We start from the raw sequence: 19,693 nt of genomic DNA on the forward strand, positions 1-19,693 counted from the left end.
GTGTCAGTACAACCATGATTTACATGTGCAGGGCTGCCATAAAGTAGATACAGGTGTTCTGTGAAGTACAGTGGACTCCAATCCGGACCAGCTGTCTGCAAATCCATACTAAAATCACTGCTCCTGTAAGCCAGCAACCGATCTGAACGTGAATATAAAGTTTTACTCTTCAGGACTTCAGCCTGAGAACTTTGCAGCCGTGTTTGGGCTTCGTACTCCAAAGCATGATCTTAGCCTGTTGCCTCCTCACGCTTCATGAGATTGGGAACCTAATCTTCAAAAGGACAGCAATAAGACGTAAGCTTTCAGGCTGCAGAGCTGAGGCTAAACTGTACCAGGAGCAGCCAAGGAGCTCAAGGAGGAGCTATTTTTACCATCGTTTCTGCATCCTCTGCAGAGTGCACTCTGACAGGACCTTCAGTTGTTGATATTGCTCAGTGACCAGTGTGAAAGCCTCTGCTTTATTTTCTCTAAAGTTATTATGCGTTCCCCGTAATTGCTAGAACAGGGAAAATTTCTAGAGTGAAGGTAGGTACTTTAAATTTTATTTTGAGGTCTCCAAAAGCTGTTGTTCCCATTCTCTGAACTCACCGTTTTACTCTTTGTTCAGGCTCCTTGCACATTCTCAGCAGCCTCCCTGGTGGTATTGTGAGCTTGACTTAATACAGAGAGCAATTTTGCCCTAATTTGTGTGTTCAAGTGGGAAGGTTCACTTTCTGACTCAGCCCCAGCCTGGTGGGCCCAGGTGCTGAGCAGGGCAGGCCTGGGCCCCAGCCCAGTCCTGCACCTCGTTCACTGCACCTGGGCATAATCACAGCACCACAGCTGAGGCTGGTGGGGATCTTGGGATTTTTGTAGCCCAGCCCCTGCTGGTGTGGAGACATTCAGAGCAGGCTGTCTGGGCAGCTTCTGAATATCTCCACGGAGAAGGCTTCACAGCCTCTGGGCAGCTTGTGCTAGTGCTCTGGCACCTATGAAGCACTGAGGTGTTTTCTGGTGTTCAGAGGGAACTGCTGCCTGGCACTGGGCATCAGAGAGAAGAACCTGGCTCTGTCCTCTTTGCCCATTCCCTCTAGGAGCAATTGATGATGCACTGATTGTGTTCCTCTGAGCCTTCTCTCCCAGCTGAGAGGCCCCAGTCCCTTCATCAGGGAAGAACTGCAGTCCCTCGATCAAAGGTAAGTAGACATATTTTATATTCTCCAGTATGTCTGTACCTGTTTTGTATTTGTTGGGTCCAGAACTGGATGCAGTATCTGAGGTGTGGCCTTTCCAATACTGAGTAGAGAGGAGGGAGCACTTCTCTTGACCTGCTGGCAATGCTTTGCCTAATGCAGCCAAGAACACCATTATCCTTCTTAGTGGCAAGGCGCACTGATGGCTCGTGTTCAACTCTGTGGTCACCAGGACCTCCAGGTCTTTTTTGCCAGGCTGCTTTCTAGATGGGTGTCCCCCAGCATGTCCTGATACACGGAGCTCTTCCTCCTGAGGTGCAGGATGCCAAGCTTGTTGAAATTCGTGAGGGTTTTGTCAGCCTACCTCTAGCAGGGGGGAGTTTGTGCCAGGGGAGAGGTCTCTTGGCCTCAGTGTGCTCACTGTGCTGTGCTGACTTCCCTTGGCAGCAGGAGCAGTTGCCTCTGAGGTAGGGCTGCCTGTCCCACTGGGCTGAGAAGGATGCAGTGTTACTATGATGTTGGTTACTGCCAGTGGTGTGAGGGGTTTAGTTGCAATGGGTGCCTAGTGTAGGAGTATGTGACCTGTGTGATGGTATGGAGGGACTGGGAAAATAACCTGTGCTATTACTGAAGAACAGTAAGAGGAGGGGAGGGAAAAAAAAAAAAAAAAAAAAAAAAAAAAAAAAAAACAGTGAGAGATCTGGAGAAGGCCTGACGTGTCTGTCAGCAGCAGATAGGAAGGTGCTTGTGCACAATATGCTGCACAGAAATTTTTTTTTTTAAATCTCCTTTCCTTTTCCATCCTTGTTCTCCTTTCTTTATCACACTTGAGTTTGAGTCCTCTTGTAGCATGGCTACATTAAAATTTCACTCATCCCATGGCACAGGTGTAGGTTTAAAACAGCTGAACTTCTTAATGGCAAATCCTCATCTTTTACCCCTAGAAATCCCACCTGATACAGATGTAGGTAGTGAGTGCAGAAGCAGCCTTGGGGAGCTTACTTCTGAGGTGATAAGCTCCTGTCCTCTGCTGTTCCTTTTATTATTTTTTTTAACTTTTTTTTTTTTTTTTTTTTTTTTTTTTGCTTACATCACTTGCATTCCTTACAATGAGAGAGGCATGCTGATTTCTGTCCCTGTGAATTTTCTGGTGAGTTTTACAGTTAAGCAGAAGGTATTTTAGAAAGAAACAATGATAACAGGAAGGGTTATCAAAAATTGTCAGCTGTGGCGTAAGGATAGTCAAGAGAGTTAAGCTAATCTGTATGTAGCCTCAAGCCAACATAAATTATTTGTTTGGTTTTCCTCCAGCGCGGTAACATTGCACATGCAGCCATATTGAACCTGGCTACAGGAAGCGTGGAGACAGAAATGGAAACTGAAACAGCTCAGCTGAAAGCTAAATTGAAAAAAGCAGCCATTAGGAAAGTGTGCAGAAAGTGTGTGCGAACCACTGCATGAAATTACAGTTCAGGCTACAAGAATTGTAAATGGCTCTGCAAAATTGGAGTGGTCATGTTGCATTCGTGAGCAGCAAATAAAGCAGTCGGGTGCTTGGAGCAGCTACAGAGGCTGTTTGCTCTGACGTTGTGCAGGTGACTGGGTGTGAGGAGGAAGGAAGCTCATGGCAGTATATGAAAGAAGCATAAAATGAAGCAAAAGCATAGCAGGGGGGTAGCTGTCCTGGCAGATTGAATGTGCTTCATTTTCTTTGTCCAGGAAAATTGGTTGTGGAGGAAGTCTAGCTATGTGTCAGGGGAGCATCTGAAAAAAGAGAAGAGCAGTGGGTGAGAGTGGAGCAGGCAGCAGGGAAAGAGCAGAGGATCTGATGTAAGGAAAGCACTGGGATTGGAGAAAGCAGGACTGTCTGCATGGGGGTTGTTGGGCTGGTGATTGTAATGGGCTGCAGCTGTCAGTGTGGATCATTATACCCTTTGCTTGCAACTTCTGATGATTAAACAGTTATGGAGGGGGGAGTCCTGGTGGAATTGTGTGATGATTGGGAAGTCTCAATGATGCTTTCCCCAAAAAGCTTTCCTATGAGTGGGATTGTGAGGAGTTGTGCACGTTTGTCACTGCAGCAATGAGCATTTAGAGTTTTAGAGCATTTCATTTGGAGTTTTTGACTAGTGGTAGTGGTGACTACCATGTGTGGGTGAGTGGGGAGAAGCAGCATTCTATTTTGAATGACTTTCACACTTTTTAATCCTCATGTGTCAGAGTTTGTACTTAACCTGCGTTGTTCTTATGTCAGTGGTTATTGGTATAACCACTCAAGGAAAGCGGGGCTCAAGAAGATTTGGTTTAGGTGTCTTAGGTTCAATGGGCAGCATTTGGCAGGATTTGGTCGGAGTGAGGAACTCTGACAAATAACCTGAGCAAAGGCTGCAGAAAGCTGGCCAGAAGCACCAGTGATGGTGGTGTGGTTCAAAGGATGTCTCAGCTGACAGGATTTGAGCTTCGGGGCACTTAGGTTCCTGAAACCATTGTTTTTGCTTCCAGGCCAGAAGGGATGCAGTCAGAGGTCCTTGTGCTGAAGGGTCTCCAAGTTCTGTAGTAGGTTTTCCCCATAGTCTCTTCCCCTGCCAAGTGCATTGGCATTTCATGTCAGCATTGGTGATGGGTCTGCAGAGCCCTGGCTGAGCTGGGTTTGTGCTGCTGCCTGGTGTTGGAGTCTGGGGCCCAGTACTGGGCCTTGAGGCAGGCAGTGAGGCAGGGGGAGGATCGCAGCAGTAGACCGAAACAGAGATGTGACAAAAGGAGCAAATTATTAGCCATCTCAGCACAAAACTACCACAAGAAAGAAATCTGAAACTATAAATTAGCAATAACATCACTGAAAGAACTGTCTCATAAATGCGTATTTTTATCTCTGTACAATTTTGATAATGGTCCGTATAACCAAATCCTTAGAGCAGCCTTAACCCTTCCAGCAGCAGTCTGAAAAAGTTATCTGCCACTTTTTTCCAAAGAATTTTTCTTTTAAATTCCTTCAACAACAACGTGGACGTTTCTGGTCTTCAAATATCATTTCTTGTTGTTCTATTTTTGCCATCTAATTTGGATGCTCTGAGGCAGTAGCGCAGGGCTATCAGTTCTGTGGTCCGTAACAGTTAATTAATTTTGTCATGAAGTATCTATAGAGGAAGGAAGTGGTGGTACAATTCAGGCTTCACAGGTCATAACCAAAGTCGTGTATCTGCATTATTTCTTCAGTAAGCTTTAATTTTTCAGTAGTTGGATGACATATCTGTCAGCAGTGATTCACTTCAGCTGCCCAACCGTATGCAGAGCTCTTCTTAAATCCCTGCAGATAGCGATGTGTTTGTGTGCGCTGAGTGTTGTTCATGAATCCATGTGCTACAGGAGTCCCATTTTTGTCTGACCCTTTTCTGAAAGGAGCTGGCACGCCGATACTTTGGGTTATTTATACTTAGACCCAAATAGGATGAAAAGTGTTGTAGCCTGCTAGGTCTGTGAGGTGTTGGCCTTTTCTCCTGGGTAACAGCAATAAGACAAGAGAGGACGGCCTGAAGTTGTGCCAGTGGAAGTTTGGGTTGGATATTAGGAAACATTTCCTCTTAGAGCAGTGAGGCATTGGTGCAAGCTGCCCAGGGAGGTGGTGGAGTCACCGTCCCTGGAGGTGTTTAAGAAATGTGGAGCTGTGGCACTGAGGGATGTGGTGAAGAGGAGAGTCTCGGGCTGCCCGCAGGCTGGGCCTTAAGGCCATTTGGCTCAGACTCTTTCACAGAACCTTAAACACGTGGGTCAGATCCATTAGGCTTTTGCTTTTCCTTTTGTTCTGGGCATTGGTGGCGTCCTCTACCCATTCATGTATGGAGCTGACACGCTCCAATGTCTGGGGTACACTCAGGCACAGGTGATGCATGTGTGTGACTGTGCCACATATTGGTGGTGTCAGCAGCCCTTAGCAGGAGCCGTGCATCATGCTATCTCGTTTGCTGAGTGCTGGAAACTCACGTGGAGCAGTTGGCTTCACCCTTTCCTTTTTGGTGCCCCAAGTACCCTGGTCTGAGGGGATCGGCAGGGCCATGACCAGGACAGTCTCAGGGAGCTCTCAGTACAAGCAAGGATGTACTGCAGTGCAGATTGTCCCTCATTCCTCAAAGGCCTCAGCCTCAGAACGTTTCACAGGCTATGTGGAAAGCACTCTTTCAGCTGTTCCTCCTGCATTAAAATATATGACTTGACTAACAAGTGGCTGTGGGTAGGGAGAGGGAGAATGTCTTGCACAGCGCTACCAGGCAGAGCTGCTCTGTGAGGGGGGACGGTGAAGCGCAGGCAGCGGCTGTGATGCACTGTGCATAGCAATCCCCTCACTCATACAGCTCCTTGAGGAAAATGATGCTGGTGTGCGAAGGAGGCCCAGCTCCCCACAGCCAGTGGGAGCTGCAGCAGCTTAGGAGGAAACAAAGCAGGCATGCAGGAGGTGGGAGGCAGTGCGCTGCTGCGATGACTAATAAGAAAATTGCTGCAGGTTCCCATAGTTAAGCTGTTTTTCTTATGACCTGTGGTAAGCTGGTTATGCCGACTAATCTGCTTTTAGCGCTGTGATGTGAAAGAGATATGTGAGCAAAGCCTCACTTGCCCTCCAGTCAGTGCAGAATTAAAGAAAGAGCCACTTAGCATAAGTGATCCCCAGTAATAATTATGGCTGTGAGCGCTTTGATAACTGAGCAGGGGGTTAGGGGATGAACGCATGTGTGTGGCTGGATGGCTACAGCTTCCTGGTGGCTTTTAAAGCCCTGTATTAAAGCATGCTATGCTATGCCGGCTGGCTGGTGTGCTTTTCAGCATCCCTTATAAACTGGATTTGACAGTAGGCGTGAGGCCTACAGGCCTGGCTGTTACCCAGCCACCACCTTTTGTTCTCAGTCAGACATGTCCTGTGCCTCTGGGGGCCACAAGCAGCAGTGCCCCATCCTCCAGACTGCAGTTGCCTCTCCTTTGGTTCAAAATAGCCAATTCTGACTTTGGAAATTTGTCTCTGTCCACTGTTTCCTAGGGCCCTTAGCCAGCTTTTCCTTAGCATCTAGAAATCATCTCCTCCTATCAACTGCTCTTTTCCTTAGGTAACTGAGGTCCTTATGTCTTGTTGCAGGCTCTGCCACCTCTACCTCACTTGGACGGTCACAGAGGTGCCTGGAGGATGGCACTTCTGGCCCAGGTCACGCTGAGGAGCGTGTCTCCAAGCTGAAGGTACAGCTGACTGCGTGCATTTGAAGCGCTTCAGGATCCTTCACAGAGCCCCATTCCTTGCCTACCAGCACTCTGCAAGGAGGATGGATCAGAAACTTTGTGAGTTGGCTTTTTCTTAAAATAAATGTTTCCAAGCAGCAGGAAAAAGAACCTCTGGAAAGACTGGGAGTGACGGAAATCTATATCTTTTATGATAAATATGTGAACTATGAGAAGTAGTACCTGTTTCTTAAATTTTGCTAACAGTACTGCATGCTTCTGACTCTGGGCCAGGATGGCAGCTGTGGGAAGCGATCATTTTGCTTGAATCCCTCTCTTGGTGGCCATTCACAAGAAGCTTTGTATGTCACCTTAGCTAATCTGTAAGTGTATTTGTTTTTTTGGTGTTTTTTTTTTTTTTAAAACTCGTTCCATCAGGGATTGCGTGTTCAGTCTGTGCGAGAGAGAGAAACATGGGCAGTTTGCACTGCACACGCTGCAGGCTTCTAGTGCATAGGAGTGTTTTTAAGTGGCAGTGAAGCACTTAGGTTTCTTACAACAAACTTGTAGCTTTCAAAGATACAGTTCTCAAGCCAACTGTCAGTTTGAGCTTTATTTCTGGAGAGAGAATACAAAATTAGGAAAGATTACAAAGCACTGAGAAAAAGAATACTAAAAAAACAATTGCGGTTCAGAAAGAAGCGCAGTCTGGATGACCTTCACGGCCATTTTCATATTGGAGTAGAGCATTTTGCAAGCATACAAATTGGAATCTCATCACTTAGTAGCCCCTCATTTCATGCAGTAATCGATCAGGCTGAAGAACAGACTCATGACTTTTCAATCCAATGCTAATTGCACTTAATTACAAAGTTTGAAAAAAATTTCAGGAGGGTCTTGGTCTTAGCTCAGTTTTACTCTAAAATGGAGCCCAATTTCCCACCCTTCCAGAAAATTCCCAGCTTGAGAACAATGTGCTTCTCTGTGGCCAAGAGAATCCCTTTGCTTACCATAAATCAGTCCAGAGGGACATCCCTCTGCTGAGGCAGCACACATGGTAGGCCTTATATTCAATGGTATCTCCTAGAAAGGGATTTCACGCTGCATTTGTGTGGTGTAAAAATCCTTCCCTAAAAATAAAGGGCTGTCAGGATGGCTGAGGGATGGGCTGAGTGTCTGGATGGGCAGGGAACTGAAGCCTTTACCCTTATTTCTTCAGGCATGAATGAAGTGTCTGCTGTACTTCTCAGCAGCAGAGACACTGTTTAAATGCAGGCACCAGGCTGAAGCCTATCTCAATTTCTTGTTGAAGGGATGATCTTGATCAGAGTAGTCCAGAGCTGCATGAGCAATGGACAGCAGGACACTGAGATGGCTCAGATGGCTTCCGGGGGCACAGGTCGTGTAGCAGTTTTGCTGCTTCAGGAGCAGTTAGCTGATCTCAGCAGCAGCTCTCCTTGGGGTTGGAGGCTTTTGTTGTGTCTAAAGGAAAGTGTAGCCCACATGACTATAGGACTTCCAGTTGCTCTTCGATATCTATTTAAAAAGGAACAGACTGGGAGATGTGGCTCATACCAGACATGGCTGGGAGACAGTGCATGTCACAGCACTCTCACAGCATTGATGCTTCAAACCATGGCAAGCAGAGCTTTTTCACCTCTTGGCAGCCTCATGCTTTGGCAAAGGAGCTGCTGTCCCAGGTCTCACTCTGGGTAAAGAACACAGAGCTCTGGTTAACTGAGTGCCACTGTAATGGACAACTCTGTTTAGTTTTGTGGTTTTTTTAATGCATCTTTAATTTTGCAGGAGGTGAGTACCTGTTCACAGAGAATGAAGCAGACTTGCCAGCCAGCCCCTGGGTTACCTCCTTTCATGGCAGAGAAGCACAAGAAGCAAACTCCACAGTTCCTGTGGATTTGCTCCATCACAAAGGTAATACTGTGTTTTAGCTCTAACCCAAGGCAGAGAGCATTTAAAGACCAAGGAGCTGTAAGGTCACGTGAGATTAAAAAGACAAGATGTTTGTTTATTTATTAAAAAGATGAAGCTAGGCCTTTTCTTGATAAACAAAAACATTCCTAGAACTACCAAAAAAAAAAAGTTTAAATGAAATTGAGAAAAAGCAGACTTTGCTACAGTAAGTAGGTAGAAAAGTGCTTTATGGATGAAAAACTGCAGCCAGAGAGAACATCAGAAATGTTCTACCTTAAATCAGAAAGCAATCAAAAAGAACTGATGAGCATCCTGCTGGTCACGGAGTAATGTAAGTGCAGGGCATGGCCCTGGGTGCCCCTGGACAGCAGCTGAGAGACTGGAGTTTGTCTGATTTGTACAGTGTAGGGAAAAAAAAGAGTTTTTCAGCATGTCAAAATGGCAGCAAACGTAAGTGTCACTGTTTTATAAAAATAAAGTAAATTAAATTGCTTGATAATGTCTCTTCACTCTGTACTGTAGTTGTCAGTGTTTCTGTTTAGATTACTGAATTCACAGTCCAGAATGAGTGCAGTGAGTGTAATGAGCTTTTAGCTCTAACACATTGATGCGGTCTGGCCCGTTCTCCTGCAGATTAGTTGTCCGGTGTAGAAAAGTCCCCTCCCTGTAAGCTGGCACAGGACTCGTGGCTCTGCGTCACTCCTGGGTCACAGCGTACGAATGCTCCCATTCGATGCCAACGTGAGCGTAGCAGTACAGCAAGCTGAGAACAGTCAGTGTTGCCCACGGCCAGCCTATAAATAGAAAGGCAGACAATTCTCATCAGAATAATTAATGGCTGCTTCATGCAAAAATACTCTTAGGGTGACCAACTTATGACGCTTCTAATTAATTTTATTAGCAATTCAGTATTATAAGTGGAGCCAACACACCAAAGGGGGAATTTTGGATGTCTAAAGCTTCAGGGATGCCCAACCCTCTGCAGACGCACTCTTTTCTATTTCCAGTGAATTGAATCAGGTTTATTCCTGTTCTGTATCTCCAGACGATGCTTGCAGCGTTAAAGAGGTCAGTTTCAATCTGAAAGTTTGTGGCAGGTTTGTCTGTCAAACTGCTCCCTGATGCTTTACACTGGCTGTGGCGCTTCCCAGGCACGAAGGCACGCGTGGCCATAATGCAGGTTATTAAAACCCAGCCACCCAGCAAACCCAGCCACCTGTTCTGCAGAGAGGCTGGAGAAACCTCTGATTAAGGCTGCTTTGGATACCCTGCAGCTGGGTGTAAAACTGATGTATGTTCTCTACAAACCAATAACAGCTAATGGGGGCAGCATAGCATTGTTCTGGTACAGAGGAGACAGCCCTACTTGCCCCATCTACGTGTTAGAATTTTTTAAACTAAAAGAAATAAGATGTCTAATACATAAAACACGTTTTGTTCTTACTTCCCCTGCCTTTTAGTGAAAGTCACCTTCTCTCACTCAAGCTTTTAAAGCTAAATAAGTACATCTGGGTATCACAAGCCAAAAGGTGTACCCCTTCCAGCGCACCTGCAGATCACTCTGAATCAGATAAATAAAAATGCTTTTCTCAGTACTTTTCCCAGCACCTCTGTTCATTTTCTCCATTTTCATCTTAGAATGAAATTCAGAACTCATAGGTTGAGAACCCAAAGATTGAACCCCAATGTTCTTTTTAAGGGGAGGGTGAAGGAAGGAAGGCATTTGACTTTTTTTTTTTTTTTTCTTGGTAGGTTTTTGTTGACATGTGAACTCTGGTTATGCATATGGCTGGCTTTCTATGTGCCATCCTGGAACCAACAGCAGCTGCTTTTGAAAAAAGGGCTTCTGTGCTCCCTCTTGAAGATAGTTCTGGTCAGAAGGAGCCTGCTGGCAGGAAGGACGTTGCTCAGGGTTCTGTAGAAGGGATGGACAGAAGACAGAGCCTCCTCAGCATATCACTCATGAAGCACTCTTCTTTCTGAAGGTATGCTCACAAAGCTCAGTTCCTTCTCCAGTGGAATTAGGCTGCTGGAGGTTGGGTTTTACTTTCAACAGCAAGCTAAAGCCTCACATTGCTTTGTCTGCAGTAACATTTCACTTGAAAATATGTCAGCCGATGTAACAAACCCATACCTTCCCTAGCAGCAATATTCTGTGTCTGCTTTATACAGACAGAGCCAGCAAGTTGAAAGGGGATAGACACTAAGTTTGTTTTTTTTTTAAAAAGCATACTTCTGAGAATCTTGTTAGACAGATATTAGGCTTTTTTTTTTTTTTAAACATTTTAAAGATGTGACACAGAGAAGATACGCCAGCAGTAGTTCTTAGGATGTATGACTTGTTTGTTATTGCAAGCCAGGGCTCCACATCCTATTTATAAGAGATTGTGATAGACAACGTATATATTTGGTGGAAATTTCTTCTAGATTCTAGACTTACAAAATTCCTCCTTAGTGCCCCTGCCACAGGTTTATGGGCCCTCCTGCCACTATAGTCTGGTTTGTAGAAATGCTCTTGGAACATGGGGAATTTTCCCTGTACAGTAACAGGTGTTAAGAACTGCATCCAGCAGATTATCTACTCCTGATCTAATTAAACTGAAAAGAAGAGAAAAGATGTGATCCACTATGGGAGAGGAAAAAGAATATATTTTTAAATTTGTTCTTCACACAGCTGTTCTAGAAGGAGCTGCACAGAGCAGGGTCTGTTTTTTTTTTTTTTTTTTTGGGTGGTCCTGCACAGAGCCAGGAGTTGGACTCAGTGATCCTTGTGGGTCCCTTCCAACATGGGATATTTTGTGGTTCTATGTTCTGCTTCTCCACAGTCCTGGATTAACTCAGTTTCATGCCATGCAGACTTGCATGAATGCATCCACATCTGAAAAGTGGCCCAAGGAAAGCTCAAAGCAAGCAGGGGCTCTTTGAACTGTTTTTACCACTATCCAATCACACAACAGAACACAAACTTAATGAAAAGATCGAAGAAGGTGATGTTGCAAGGAAGGACTTGCTGAGCAACACTAATCTAGCAAGGACATCTTTTAAAATTCCGTCCAGCATTTTCTTCTGCCGTTAATGACCTATGTGTTATCCTTGTGCATAACCTCTATAATCAAATAGCAGCATGAGCTTGCAAGTTATGTTCACAGGAGCTTTTTCCTTGCTTAAACAGTTCCTCTTTGTAAGCAGGAGTTACTGATGCTCTCCTTAGTTCCAAGGAAAATGCTCTTTTTGCCCTGGGCCAGCATTATCATGTATTTTCTTCCCTCAGGCCCTTTGGTCTCCCTCATTCTGCTCTTACCCTCAAATCACAATTCAAAGGGATCTTCTTTCTGGTGACTCTTCAGCTTTACATTATCACCCTAAGTCACTGCATCCTCAAATAGAAGTTGCCATCTACCCTGTAACATTCTTCAAACTCTATTCAGAAGTAGACACATCTGCATTCTCGATCTGTATTTCTCTAAAAAAAATCATAAATAGAATGCACTTCAAAAAGCAACAGTGCAAGGGCCAAATGAAGTATTAAACTTAAGAAGTAACCGAGTTAGTTACGTTGGCCTATTTGAAGGTAAGTCACATACCACCCTACATCTTATAATCTGTTGACTACTAGCAGTCATTTGAATTTAGGCTCAAAAGCCAAGTCTCATGAGCTGATTCAGATTTTCATTTTTTTTTGTGCGTGTAAAGATGAATCAGTGTTCATTAACACATGCTATTCGTATATCTACGAACAAGTTCTTGTCCAGTTTGCAAATCCAGCAATGTCTTTATGCTTTACCTCCACAGTCATCTTTAAGACAGCAGGGTTTTTAACAAAGGAATGCTGGTGACAAACATCAGCAGACTCACAACCAAGTTCTTTGCTTACACAGCTATGTTGTTCCACTAGACTCAAATACAAACTCCTTTGTAAATAGTACCACAAAGACTGTGCTAAATGTAGCACTTTATCACACAGCCTCCTCCTGAAGTAGCTTCCAGTCCCAGACAGGTAGGAGACAATGTGCTGTTACACACAGCTAATCTACTGTACAGTAACATAAAAGAAGCATGCCAGCAACATGTTGGGCCTCTCCAGCTATCACAAAAGGCATGAGCACAAGAAAACAACATTGTGTTGGCTTCAGCCTGCGAGAGGGTAATAGAGAAAGGAACAGTAATGACATTTTACATGTTCAGAACTGCCTTACTTGCTATGGGACCTCTGTGCTGTTTTTAGACATGACTTCATCACACAGTCTTCAAAGTGCAGAGTAATTATTAAATACATAAAAGACAGAGAAAGTTCTCTATTTGAAAAGCTTGACTTCAGGGGCATACATCTGACTTTGACTTGGAAGTAGGTAAGTTTCTATAAGACTTGCACTTGGGAAAATCTGTCCTTAAAGAGAACTTTACTTGCGACAGGACACTGAAGCCTCCACTCCATAAAGGAGCAGTTAGGAGACACAGCTGTGGGTTGGAAGAAGCAGCACAGGTACTGACTTGTCAGGCATAATAAAAAGCAACAGCAAACCAGCATTTGAGGACAACGCCTCTTACCTACACTTGCTAACATCCTTATTTTTTCTGAAAATGGAAATGATCTCATAACACATTCCAAACTAGAAGGCAGTTGAAAAAAAACCTATTATCTGGTTCAACATTTGAAGCAGAAGACAAATACTGCTTTTTTTTTTTTTTAATTTAATGTTCATTACAGGTGTTTCTAACTTCCAGGTGTGCTACTGCTACCTGTTAGGGCAGCACTGCCTGATAAGATGTATTGCAATCACCTTGCAGGGTATCAACCACTTAGCTCTTTTAAGGGATTGGAAAAATGACATGAAAAACGTATCTTCAGATGTTACTAGCATTCAGCATGCAGACTTCAAAGCACAACAGAGGTGATCCAATTGGCTTATCCAGAATTGTCCCATGGGAAAACATGCATCATGTTTTCCAGCTACTGTGTACACAGAGCATAATAAATGCAGCCCTACATAATACTGGGCCACTGGGTAATATTGTGTTATAATGTATGCTTATTTCTGTTTCTCCCAGAGTTCATTCCTATTCTGAAGGTACTAAATCAGAATATGAAAGGAATGATAATTTTCAAGTAAAAATATCTATTTCTGGAGGTGTATGGGGCTGCTGAATCACAGCCTGAACCTTTGATTGATCACCTAAGGCAAGCAATGAGTCAGCCACGGGAGCACAGGTGAAGGCAATTCACCTGAGCTGCAGGAAGGGATGGAGCCTGGCTGCACCTCTCCTAGACCCATTTAAGAGCTGACTGCCAGCGGGGAAGGATCTCTCTGGAGATCCGCTCCATCAGGAGTTCATCTCGCGAGGCCAGGACAGGGTGAGTGACTTTTTCTCACTTCTCCAATATAAATTATATTAGCCAAGCTCCTGGATAGATAGATATATACATATACGCACATATATATATATACACACACGTACACGTGTGCGTACGTACTCAGGTGTGTGTACGTACGCGTGTGTACGTACGCGTACTCAGGTGTGTGTACGTACGCGTGTGTACGTACGCGTACTCAGGTACGCGTACTCAGGTGTGTGTACGTACGCGTACTCAGGTGTGTGTACGTACGCGTACTCAGGTGTGTGTACGTACGCGTGTACGTACGCGTACTCAGGTGTGTGTACGTACGCGTGTACGTACGCGTACTCAGGTGTGTGTACGTACGCGTGTACGTACGCGTACTCAGGTGTGTGTACGTACGCGTGTACGTACGCGTACTCAGGTGTGTGTACGTACGCGTACTCAGGTGTGTGTACGTACGCGTACTCAGGTGTGTGTACGTACGCGTACTCAGGTGTGTGTACGTACGCGTACTCAGGTGTGTGTACGTACGCGTGTGTACGTACGCTACTCAGGTGTGTGTACGTACGCGTGCTCAGGTGTGTGTACGTACGCGTACTCAGGTGTGTGTACGTACGTGTGCTCAGGTGTGTGTACGTACGCGTGCTCAGGTGTGTGTACGTACGCGTGTGTACGTACGCGTGCTCAGGTGTGTGTACATACGCGTGCTCAGGTGTGTGTACGTACGCATGTGTACGTACGCGTACTCAGGTGTGTGTACGTACGCGTGTGTACGTACGCGTACTCAGGCGTGTGTACGTACGCGTGCTCAGGCGTGTGTACGTACGCGTGCTCAGGCGTGTGTACGTACGCGTGTGTACGTACGCGTGTGTACGTACGCGTGTGTACGTACGCGTGTGTACGTACGCGTGCTCAGGTATACACACATCCACACACGTGTACACGTATACATATATATACATATATACACATACATACACACGTACACACACGTGTGTGTATATTTATATATACACCATCTGTATATCCATTGATTATACAGAAGGATATTCTGAAGCTTTACAATACACCTTTGAAAATAAAGCATTCAGAAGATAAACAGCAGAACTACCTACCCTTGCAGAGGGGTTTTCGTGCAGACTCCTTTCGAGTTCCTCCACAGTCTAATTCCTTTTAATACACCTCCCTTACTCACACTTAACGAAGACAGGAAACTGGACATTTTTGATTACGTGCAGAAAAACAGCCAAGCACAGCTTTTGTTTTCTAGTTTAAATAATTTTAACATTCATTAAATAAAGCCATACAATTAAGAAATCTCTACTGAATTGGAACCCATGTTAGTAAACAACTCCAGTCCCCGGTGTAAAGAAAACAAAACAGAAGCAATCATGGAAGTACTGGAAATATTTGCAATTCACTGAAGTTAGATTTCATGGTTACATATATAAAAATCTATTTTGTACATACATCCCCTTAAATATATAACAGAGGAGAGAAGGCTCTGTGTTTATGTCATCAACGTTTATATATATCTGAAGGAAGAGAACAAAGAAAAAGAGCCAGTGCCGAGGCCAGAGGCACAGGACAAGTTACAGCAGCATAATTAAGTGGTGGAAAATTTATTAACATGTTATAATTGCCCAATTGTAGTGCACCCCAATCACTGAGACTGACCTCTGTATGCTCTGCTGACCTGGGCTGGCAATGTTCTAAGCTCCCTAATCTGTCCTGCCAGCAGTTAGAAATGCAATTTCTCAATAGTCCATGTTCTTGAGCAGTGTCATTAAAAGACTTTGTGTGCACAATGCTGTAGAGATGGCTTTTGTCAGGGAAACTGTCTTCATATTACTTAATTCTTTGTTATCTCCTCAAGTTGGAGATACACATTTTTTAAAATTATTTTTATAATGCACATTTGAGGATAGGCCCTTAAAATACAGGAGCATGCACTACTTCTGCCTGGAGCTGTTCCTCTCAAATCCAGCACAAGTTTAACTACTTGGAAGCTTAGCCTGAAGGCTAATTAAGGCTGCTGGTTCTTGGGTTTAAATTGAAGGGGCTGCTAATGTTTATGATTCACATGTTTAAATTCAACTGTGGCGCTTTCCAATTTAATGGCCATCTTAGGCATTATAGTCTGCAAATAGCCTGTATCCTCACGTAGGAACTTTTACTACCAAGCATTTTATTTCAGCTACCTAGGCAAACTTCTGCTGATAATGAACTGGCCTGGAAAAAAGACCAAGTGCACGGAATTTCACTTCAATTTCTTGACTGCTCTGTGGAAGCACTCAAGCCAAAGACATCAAATCAGCTCCACGCATGCATTCAGGAGTAACTATAAGTATGGTGAGGTAAAATACAGTACCTAGAGACAGTGAATTAAGTTGCAAAAGAATTCATATGGCAAACAAAGACCTAACATAAAGCACGACCTTGTTTCGCTGCTGCTTTCAGCTTATGTATGAGAAGACAAAGATGCACCACTGCCACGATGAAGGACAGCCAATTCTGCCAGCACATGCACAGCCCTCCAAGTCTCAGCTGGGCATCTCCAGTATCCTCCACCGCATAAAACAGAACCCAGATTCATGGGGATCTGTATTCAAGATGCTCCCTTGTCCCACTGTATCTCCAGGAAAGAGCTCCCGCACCTTTCCCCTCCATCCGCACTGGAGCACAGCTGGGAGTAGAGCCAAGAGGAGCCAGCTTGGGGACTCCAGGCCAACTTTACTAATTGTCACAGACTTTTAGGTGGAGATCCTGCAGATTCAAGTGTGAATGAAGTCCAAATATTCAGAAAAATCACTGTAAGACAGGAGTTATCTAAAAAGGAAGCCAAGGAAGTGCTGTAAGATGACTCAGAAGCTGTCCAATTCAGAGTCCGTAAACAAGACTGAAAAGCACAAAATAGTGAACTGCCAGGTCAAGATCTCAACCTCACTCAGGTACATTGGCTTTAACCACAAAAAGCTTCCTCCTCAGTAGACATGAAGCACTTTCCAGCTAAGGATATTAACAAATGTATTACATAGTAGTTTGCTTATGTGAATTTTAAATTATATGATCCTGGAGAATGCTTACATCTGAGACTGTCTGAGGAGAACGTACTGCTGCTGAGAAAAACTGAAAATGGAGAGGTAATAAAGAACATCATCTGCAGTGCAGGATGACTGGACTCAAAAATCAGCACTGCCGAGAGCAGAAAGCTGTAGTCTCTTAGCACTGTCATAATGCAAACAGGTTTCATTTAGAAGATACAGGAAAAACAGATAGAGATTACAAAAGCTGTGACTTTTCTGCATTCCTACAGAGACAGTGGAACCACACATCACTATAGGTAAAATCATTTTGTCTATATACCTGATGGCACTGAGGAAAGTTGTGTGCTGGCAAGGATTGTCACATACAAGAAAAACGTTCAGCTTCAACCCAAGTAGGAAACATGCTAAACACGCAGTTTCCTTCAATCAGATTAGCTACGCAACTTAATAGGAAGCTCAAAAGACAGGATTACTGCTTTATAAAGCACCCAAGGGTGCTTTATAAAACAATTCAATGACGCCAAAACCATTTGCATTGCACAAAGTATGCATATGAAATTAAAAAACTACAACTGCCAGTGTTCTTGCTTACAAATGCTGGTAAATGTTGTGTGGATGCATTTATCCATTCAGAGATGCCTGAACAGGTACTCCATTTTGTCTGTAGAGGCAAAACATCACTGATATCCAACTATGATATCAGCAGCTCTCCAGATGCAGTATAATCTAAATCAGGAGCATTAGTTTTCCTTGCACATGTCACCTGATGTGAGCAGAGGAATGTTGGTAACCTCACTCTACACTGCTCGAGGTTTTAGGCAATGACCTGGTCTGAAGCATATCAGGTAATCTGGTGGTAATTCAGCCAAAAACAGAAGAACGTTACTAGTGCAACTGTTACATTTGAATTAAGAGTTTAAAAAAAAAAAAAAAGGCAGTTTAAAAGTGCCAGGCAGAATCTTTTTGCCACAAGCGATAGTGGGAAAGGAAAAGAAAATCAAACAGCTTTAGTTTACAGATTAAGAAGAGGTGAATCTATAAGCCAGGAGCATATGAACTAGAAGTGACCTTCCTTATCCTCCCAGGTCTTTAGCTGAGAACTGCTCACAGCTAACACGAAGTAGAAACAAACAAAATAGGAACTTTTGCTGGTCTCTCTTCTGAACACAAGCTTTCAAAAGCACAACTATCAATAAAGACATTTTCACTAGGAAGCAAGGCAGAAGAGATACCTCTTTGAAGTGTTACGCAGTGAAAACATTTCCGAGTAATATATCTGCCTTGCTGTGCATCAGAACAACTCTGTGCTCATCCTCAAATGCCTGTTCGAGCATTCTCGGAATAATCTCCTTAAATACAGTGTGAACAGTTATGGAATGATAACACTAGCAAACTATTCATTGACAGCATTATAGACAGCAATCAAAATATCAGAGCAAAGAGCCTCCTCTGTTGCAGATGGACAATGAAGTGCGAGAACAAAGAGCTAAATCCTCAGGAGAACAGACACGTCCCAAGGGCAGAGCTGGGAACGATGCTGCCTGGCACAAGCCTGAGCTGAGTACTGAGTGCCTGTCTGTCATTGAGCAGAGATACCCACGGCATGCAAAGAAAGAGGCTGAGCAGAAGGGCAAGTTAACCTCTCTTCTACAAAAACCCAAATTTCACGATGCTTTCTGTATTGATCTAATTAGGGATCTCCTTCCTAGAATTTGGGGTTGCTTGTCAACATTTTGCATTCAGCAGAATTCCTTCTGTAGTCTTCGAGACCAAGTGCTAGGGATCTCTTGAGCAATCAAGGTCCTATCAAAAGCTCTCAAGGGGAGTGCATTTAAACCATCGATTCCGATATATTATCAGTCACCAGCAAAGACAATATTTGCGTAAAGAGGTGAAGTGCTGTAATTCATTTTCCCAACCCCATTTCTGATTGAGATCTCCTGGAACGGTCATGAATGTAAGATGCTTAAGTGATGAATAAAATAATAATTCTTTTATTAGGAAGTATTATTTAAGGATGAATTATTCTCTGTCCTTTCTGCTTGCAAGAATCTTTAATCTGCAGTTCCCTTTTCTCATCACAAAATCAGTTACATCCCTGAACCGTATCAGCAATTCTGCTGCACTGCCTTGTCTCTCACAGCGTTAAGAATAAGAAAACAAGTAGTGTGACAAATTTAACAACTACTTCCAACCAGCTATGCTAACGGTATACAAACTGCAACTTCTTATCACAGAGCCCTTGTACACAAGATGTTCTGCATAACAAAAATTGTTACCTGTTAAAGCTTCACACAGCAAGGGAAGGGCTGATGGTACGTGGGTAATTTACAACACTGCGTATGGGATAATTGCTATACCAGTGTAAAGCGTAATACTACAAGTGAGAACGGTGAATTGAGTCCTCACCTAACAGAAATTCAGACATCTTAAGGAATACAAGTGCATACGGTAACCAAGCAATCTCACAACTGCTTATCAAGCCACAATCAATCAGCGCAGAACTAAGGCTATTTCAATGCTGCTGACCGCAGGCTCTGTGAAGTTATTTCACTTCCACTTGTGTCTTGTTTTCACAATATCACCAAATGACAAAGAAGAGAGCCATGGGGCTGTTAATGCACACAGCTGTGGAAGGACAGTGTCACCTGAAGGTGGCAATCGGCCATCAAAAGACATTGACAACAATTTCCATTACACTGGTGACATATTGCATGAAATGTAATTATAATATACGAATTAGCTGTAGAAAAAGGGCCATAAACAGAATCATAGAATCATTAAGGTTGGAAAAAAAACACTAAGATCATCTAGTCCAACTGTACAACCATACATAGGTGGCCCCTTTTTGATAGACCTGATGTTGTACCTCTCACACCCAGAGCCACTCTGACTCTGCTGCAGCCCATATAATCATAGCAACTAAATACAAAAACTATCAGTAAAATAGTTCAATTCCAGATACTTCATGGGTAAAGGTTTGTTACTCCACCATCAAGATC

At 43.8% G+C, this 19,693-nt stretch overlaps 1 protein-coding gene and 1 long non-coding RNA gene across 5 annotated transcripts in view; one reads left to right on the top strand and one right to left on the bottom strand.

Annotated features, from left to right (window-relative positions):
- The first annotated feature begins 2,265 nt into the window (after window positions 1-2,265).
- On the top strand, window positions 2,266-18,695 carry LOC109365907 (uncharacterized). Of its 3 annotated transcripts, none has more exons than XR_014881962.1 (5): window positions 2,266-2,325; window positions 6,298-6,494; window positions 8,181-8,306; window positions 10,059-13,659; window positions 15,842-18,695. It is a non-coding gene; the product is annotated as an uncharacterized LOC109365907 (long non-coding RNA). The 3 variants fall into 3 exon arrangements; XR_014881964.1 differs by having other exon boundaries at window positions 10,059-10,291; XR_014881963.1 differs by lacking the exon at window positions 2,266-2,325 and adding an exon at window positions 2,338-2,770.
- The window catches only part of HHAT (hedgehog acyltransferase), a 179,687-nt gene continuing 166,966 nt past the window's right edge, over window positions 6,973-19,693 (bottom strand). For both annotated transcript variants that reach the window (XM_085219315.1, XM_085219314.1), the window contains exon 12: window positions 6,973-9,100. In XM_085219315.1, coding sequence (XP_085075441.1) covers window positions 9,003-9,100 — 98 coding nt within the window. In that variant the 3' untranslated portion in view covers window positions 6,973-9,002. The remainder of the gene's footprint in view (window positions 9,101-19,693) is intronic.

The sequence above is a fragment of the Meleagris gallopavo genome, chromosome 2 (genome assembly GCF_905368555.1).
Source record: "Meleagris gallopavo chromosome 2, MGAL_WU_HG_1.1, whole genome shotgun sequence".
Lineage (NCBI taxonomy): Eukaryota > Metazoa > Chordata > Aves > Galliformes > Phasianidae > Meleagris > Meleagris gallopavo.